This window comes from Lepidothrix coronata, unplaced genomic scaffold (assembly GCF_001604755.1).
Source record: "Lepidothrix coronata isolate B3197 unplaced genomic scaffold, Lepidothrix_coronata-1.0 Scaffold19, whole genome shotgun sequence".
Taxonomy (NCBI): Eukaryota; Metazoa; Chordata; class Aves; order Passeriformes; family Pipridae; genus Lepidothrix; species Lepidothrix coronata.
In genome coordinates, this window is record NW_016690199.1 from 5,791,084 (window position 1) to 5,798,387 (window position 7,304).

Sequence of the window (7,304 nt, forward strand, 5' to 3'; positions counted from 1 at the left end):
AAAGCAACTGTTATCTACGAGACAGAAAAAATACTGCAAGAAAGGAAGGAATTTCTCAAAAAAAAAAAAAAAAAAGAAATCTACAACACCCTTTTGAAGGAGGACAAAATAGATTTACAGAGTGTCACGTCCAGCACACCTGAGAAACGTGAAATATGCTAATTCCTACAGCAGATAACAGGAATATCTTCCCAGCTGCAGGATGGCACTGGATACCTTTGAGAAAAGCTCTGCTGTCATTACTGTGGTACTTCCATTAGCCACCTTTGCCTGTCATCTTTTTGGCAATAACAGTGATGTTTGATTCTGGTATAAGTAAGTATTTAAATGCAGAACACACTGTAGTAGCATTCAACAGTCATAGTAGTAAACTTTTCTTTGGTATCAAAGCCACTGAAATAAAATCAGGCTATAAGCTCCGAGAGAGGGGAAAAACCACAAAAGGTAAACTCACCAAAAGCAAGCACCAAACTAATCTGTCTTCTGATAAAAAAACTGGACTAGAGAAGAAGATCAGCAGCAAATGCAATGTGTGAGAGACTTTGACTAATGGAAGAGAGTGCACATCAAATTTGTGAATGACATCAAGATTGGAACGATTTTTTGCATTATGTAGCACAGAACTGGAAATAAAACCACTTTCTAATAAACTTAGTAGAACAACATTCAATGAAAATGCAACATGACATTTATAAACAACAACAACAATCAAAGCATGGATAAAAATGGAGAAAAACAGTAATATGATAAGAAACAATCCAAGTGAGTCATCACTATGAGCAGGACTCAAAAATGTCAACATTTTTCAATATGTTAGCGAGAATATTAGAAGACAGATACAGCAAGCAATAACTCTCTCTTGCTCTGTACTGAAGGCACAGTGCAAGTACCACATCCAGTTTAAGTACTACAAACACAAACTAACAGAAGCCAACACAGAGGAGAGCAAACATTTGGAATTTGTGATCTGAGAAGAACTTAAGAGAACTACATTTATTTACCTTCGGAAAACTGAGAGGACAAATTAACAAGTTTTCAAATATGTAAAAGCCAAAGGCAATCATCAACTGTCCTCTATGCCCACAGTAAATAACTGCATTCAGCCTGCTTGGATTTCTGGGGTTTTTGCCTTGAACAAGAAGTTTAGTTAGATATTGGAGGGGGAAGAAAGAAAATCAAGCACCAAAAATGTTATTTAGGGAGACTGTGGAATTCTTGTTACCACAAGTTTAAGAACTGGTTTAAGAACTAGGACATAGGTTTACTTCCCTCTGCTTCAGAGCTAGTGTATCTTCCAAGATCCCTACAAATCTCAGCATTTTTACAGCTCATTTATGCTATTAAACCACTCATCTTTACCAGAGGCCTGACACAGCTTTGTGATCTCTAAATATACAGTAATATAACCAGATTTTCTCAAGATGTGGGAATGTGAGTTTTTCTCTACAGATTCCACTGCCAACTCAGAACCGGCTCACACTGCTCCTCTCAGACCATTATATTAAGCACAGTGGCAAATGCCACTCACTGACACTGTCATTGCAACAAGACCCCAGGTGAACAATCTGTGGAATGAAAGCCACCACCAAGGATAACACTTCTCAACTGGACAACAAATACTCCCATATCAAGCCAGACATAAAAAAAAGGTAATTTTGAGAACTGCAAAGGAAGGAATCCTACACGTCATCAACCTTTTTACTGATAGCCAGGAACTGCCACTATGCCAACTCTCAACAAAAGTAGTTGAGATGAGATTATTTTCATCTTAGTACAAATAAAATTTCTAAGCCACCTGTTCTATGTAAGGTTAAGAAGACAGTCAACAAGTTCTGCCTTCCATGCCTCCACCAAGCTGTGCTTATCACCTACATGTGTTTCTACCCCAATACTACTGCAACACACCATAATACTCCATAGTTATTAACAAATTGCTGCTTCGGGTAGCTGTAAGAAAAAAGCAGAATTGAAGACAACGTTTCTTTTTGCGAGAAAGTGGTTTCAAAAAATGAAACAACCAACGTTAGGAAAGTCTGCCACAGGTTAAAGACAGCAGGTAGCCAGAATTTAAATACAACGCAGAAAGTTTTACGTAACGTAATCAGCTGCACTATACAATCAAATTTCATAAGTTGCCAATATATTACAGAAAAATTAAGGTGGTGCACCATGCAACACAGTTGTTAATAGGGACCTTACATGGTTCTATTGCAGTGACAGCTGCAGACTAACTTGCCCAGAAAACTTTTACAACACACAGAGAATAACACATCATCACACACAACTTCTCACAGGAAAATGCACCAACTTCCCAGTAGGGGAAAAGAATTTGACAGTTAATGTCGGTAGCAATCTAGAAAGCCTTGTCTTGTCAGTCATTCCTAAGGTAAGAAAGATGAGATAGAGCTCTCCTTTTCCAGCTTAATGAATCAACTAATAAATCATTTTGCAAAGCCTAGCCACAAACCATATTTAAGTACTCCAAGACTGTCTCATAAGCAAGAATCAAACAACAGCTCTCACTCCTGATTTGGGGCTGCAGGAAAAGGCAACCTGTCCAAAGCATAAATGCATCATAATTTGAACAATAAATTTTGAACTATCCCCTATATTACTATATACCCTCACTCAATGAAGAAGGAAATGCCTAAAATAATAAAAAAGGCTTCCTCTATCACCCATAACTCTCTTAATCAAAATTAATTCAACAATTCCCCAAGAATAGATCAGTCCAAAACTGACTCAAGGCTGAAGTAGAGGTTTTATTCAGGAGAGACCTGAATAATAAGGCGGCAGTGGATCCAAGCAGACAGGCCAGGCCACTGAAGGGGGTAGTGCCCCCGAATCCTTTCCTTGCTCTCACTGTACCTGCCAATATTCAATCCCAAGATGACAGTTCAACTCACCAAACCAAGAGAAAATCTGCACAGAAAACCAGCAAGTACTTTGCTGCTGGTTTAGCAAGCTGAACTAGCTCAACCAGAGGTTGAGCACTGCCAAAGACAAGGAGGTAGGAGCACACTGCCAAACGATCCTGCAGTGCTAGACCATCATTTACAGTTCTTGATAGATCGGTTGAGTTCATGAAAATATATCCCTTGGGTTTAACTGGAGATCACTGCACACATCTAACCTTAAAGCCAAAGTTAAGGAGGAAGGAAAGGGAAATCCCACTGACACTCAGTGCAGCTGAAAACAATTACATATTTAGATCATTCCATCACAGTTTAACTTCTCCATACTAAACTACAGGTTCATTTCTTTTTTCAGTGGATCCAAATCAGAAAACAGCAGTTTTCTGGAAGCCTGCATTGCTTTATGAACACAAAGAGACCTGCATGAGTTTCATTACAAAAACAACAATGCGCTGGCTCATAATTGATGAACTTTCTAGGACACAGAAAACATGAAACATGGTAACATGTTTCATGACAATAGTAAAATTTAGTAGTAACATGGAAACATTAAACAGTAAAAGCTCAGCTTCCCTTTTAAAGAGGCGAAGAACAAAGCTGAAAAAAAATACCATTTTGCTTCAAAAAGTCTCTAAAGACAGCTTGAAACGCTGTCCAAAACTCTCTCGGGTCTCCCTACCAAACTATTATCACTGTCCATTTGTACTCCAATCTCCACACCACTGTTCTTGATGCTTCTCCACCAAGTGTGTTGGAAGAAGGATCAAGTTTAAAGAAACATCCCTGGAAACATTTTTGTTTGTATAGGTTAAATATCCTGAACAGAATACATACCTCAGCAGTTAACTTAAAAAGGTGACTTACAAATTAGATGTAGCAGATGCAATGCATTTAGGATTAAAGAGAAACTAAAAGAAGATTAGCATCACTGATGTCAAGTGGTATCTTTGACTCAATATTACATTATTTATTCTTAAGTGTCATTCATGGCTTAAGTGTTACTCTTCCTTGATGTGTACTGATCTGCAGGGGATTACTGACGCAAGAATTATCCCAGTATCTAACAGACATGGTTACTTAAAACAAAGCCCTGGTGGTTCTTTCACTCATTTTAGGAAAAATATAGCATTTTCTCATCAAGAAAAGCAGCAGACCTTAAAAAAGATGAGAAAAAAAAGATAAATTGTAGCCAGCTGGTACATTCACACAGCAGAGTTTCACTAAATTCAACTCAATACTCTAATATGACTTAGCCAAATTATAGTCATCAGGGAAATTTTTTAAGGGATACTTAAATAATTGTGAGCTAACGGTTAAAACTGAAGTTATCAGCATCTGTATTATGCAGAGGATCACACGCAGGTTAGTCTTGAACAGGTCAAGTTCCTCTCCCCCTCCTGTCCCCAAGAACAGGAAGGCATGCAGAGTGTGATAGTTTGTCCAGTTTAAGGCATAATTACCCACTGCCCTTTCAGGCAACACCAGCTCTCTCCCCTCTGTGACAGGCACAGGACACAACTTCTGATTCTGAAAAGCTCAAATGATCACTTGACAGGCTGTCAGCCTGTTCCTATGTCAACTTTGTACACAGACAAAACAATTACTTCCAAGTGAATAGTTTCAAAATAAATTCCAGAGCAGCAAGTATTACAGATATGAGACAGACATCTTCCCTGTTCTCATTTAAAGCATTTTCCTTAAGCGTGATTTAACCTATTTCAGCTAGTTCCCTAAGTTCACTTTACTAATATATTATATATAGAGAATATACAGTGGTATCCTAAATTGTTTACACTGTAAAAGGCCACTGAAATTAATTCTAACAATGTGTATGTTTTACTCTATTCACAGAAAAAAAAGCATTTCACACTGTAACAGGTATGAAAGTCTCAGAGCTCAGAATTCACAACCTCACAAACCCAAATTTCTCAGTTACTCTGTATCACACCGGTAACTTTAAGTATCTCAGCTCAAAGCTATTTTAGTAATTTGAAATAATTATTCTATTCCCTATTTTCAATGAAGTTCCAGGCTTCAGATTTTTATTTTTCAGAAGTGTGGCAAGAGATGACTAAGAGAACTTGTAAGAATCACATGTACCATTACTAAACTACATAAAGGCCTGCTCTGTGAGTGAAGAGAGAGAATTCTGCAGTTACTTTGCATGGAAAAAACAAATGTAAGATATCAGAACCCAAACACAGTAATAATTTAGGATACAGATTTTCAGAGACATTGCTCCCCACAATACCTTGTAAAGATAGCAACTGCTTGTAAACAGCAAAAACTTTGATATGAAATACTCCTTGTATGCTTAAAGAAACTATTGTCCAAACGTTATTTGAAACATAACTGATTATTAAAATTCATAAAAGGGTGAAACTAAAATACACACACACACTTCTCCATATAACAGGACATATTAGATCTGTTAAGTCACAGTCAACAAATAACCACGCAGACTTTATTCTCCTGTTGGTGCTGACGTTTTACACAGAGGAGGAGTGCTGGGGCACTGGCTTAGGACACAGCAGATTCAGGTATAATTCCCTGCTCATCCACAAGCTTCCTGCACAGCCTTACTCACATCTCTAGCTCCCTGTGCCCTCATCCCACTTTGAACGGTGGGTAAAGAGCAGGAACATTTCCAAGTATTCACATCATGGCAGCTGAGGCCCAAGCACACAAAATAACATCCGCCCACTTTTTGAAACATGAAATAGAAAGCTGACAATCGTTATTATCTGTGTTTACGTATATTGGGAGTGACACACGTTCACTTGGCATGACAAATTTCAAATTGTTCTCTGAATCCTGTAAAATCGAGGACCTGAAGAAACAATAGCTGTTGTTATGAACAATTTGTTCATAAATATGGTGACCTGAGAGATCAAATGCATGCACTGTCCTGCATCCAATAACGACAGGTAAGGAGTCTCTCTCTCTCTCTCTCAAGTGCATCAATGGTTCTTTCATGCAAAAGCAACTTTCTCTCTGTTAATTATCTGATATTTAAGACTCAGTTCACTGCACCACTCCCATTTAGAAACAATCCTAGGATCAGCCCACACTTCGAAGTCACAATAAAGGCCTAACACTGCAGTGAACGCTTCAGCCATGCAAACAAAGCTAGAGGGATCCTGGAAGCAGGGATTTGACACCATCATAATCACAACAGGCATTAGTGTGTCCAGCAAATTCTGACCTGAAGCAGCAGGTGAAGCAGGCCCAGGGAGGGAACGCCAGTCCTCATTCCCGCACGATCTCCAGCGATCGCATCCCCGCACAGGGCTCGCACACAGAACTCCCGGCGGGGGCACCGTATGTGGAGCAGCCCCAGCATCGACCCCGCGCGGTGCCCTCGCAACGCCCTCGGCCCAGGCCCGCGCTCCCCCTGCCCAGCCGCTCCCTGGTTCCCTGGGAGCGCGGTGGAGCCGCGGAGCCCCGGTGCCGAGGCCGCGGGGCGGGGGGACCCGGCGGGAGGGGCGGCCCGGCCTCTGCCCCCCGCCCCCGCCGCGGCCCCGCGGCTCCCGCACTCCGGCGGGCGGGCGGCGCCGAGCCCCCGCCGCTCCCCTCCCATCCCGGCGGGGCAGCCCCGGTACCTTGCGGACCCCCTTGTAGATGTAGAAGTAGAGCTCTCGGCCCACATTGAAGCAGAGCCGGTCCCCGTTGCCGCTCTGGTCGTTGACGTTGACGAAGGAGACACGGACGGGGTTGGAGCCCTGCGAGTTGAAGGGCACGCGGTTGGGCCGGCTGTACTCCGAATGGCTCAGCAGCTTGTACAGCCCCTCCCGGGTGGTGAACTGGGTCTTAATCTCGTTCATCTCCTTCCCTCCTCCCTCCGCCGCCATCTTGGAAAGGAGCGCTCATCCTGCCCCAGTGCCCGGATGTGCCCACACTGCGCAGCCGCCGGCGCGCGCGCGGCCCCTGCGCGCGGGGGCGGTGCGAGGGGGCGGGGCCGGCGGAGCCTGTTTACCGCGCGACTGCGCGCGCGCTAGGCTCGCGCGCCCGGAGGCGGGGAAGGGGGCGGGGCCTGTGGGCTGGGGGCGGGACCAGGAAGGAGGAGTCACGGGGCCCGGGAGTGCGTCAGGCTGGGAGGGACAACAGTGGGACACCTGGTCCAACCTCCCTGCTCGAGCAGGGTCATCCCAGAGCACACGGTGCAGCGTCGAGTTCTTGGATATCTCCAGTGAGGGAGACTCCACACCCTCTCTGGTCAACCTGTTCCAGTGCCCGATCACTGCACAGTAAAGAAGTTCTTCCTCGTGTTCAGGTGGAACTTCCTGTGCATCAGTTTCTGTTCGCTGCCTCTTGTCCTGTTGCTCAGCACCACCGAGCAGAACCCGGCTCTGTCCTCTTGGCACTCCCCTGTTAGATATTTATACACAT

At 43.3% G+C, this 7,304-nt stretch overlaps 1 protein-coding gene across 9 annotated transcripts in view; it reads right to left on the reverse strand.

The window, feature by feature from the left end:
* WDR20 (WD repeat domain 20) overlaps nt 1–6,828 on the reverse strand; it is a 45,849-nt gene extending 39,021 nt beyond the window's left edge. For 8 of the 9 annotated variants that reach the window (XR_001873575.1, XR_001873577.1, XR_001873576.1 and 5 more), the window contains exon 1: nt 6,518–6,827. Coding sequence is in view for 6 of the 9 variants with exons in the window: in XM_017807446.1 (XP_017662935.1) it covers nt 6,518–6,766 (249 nt within the window). In the remaining 3 variants the exon portion in view is untranslated. Of the gene's footprint in view, nt 1–6,517 lie in introns of all 9 variants that reach the window. The other variant, XM_017807451.1, reaches the window with a different exon arrangement.
* Nucleotides 6,829–7,304: the final 476 nt, after the last annotated feature.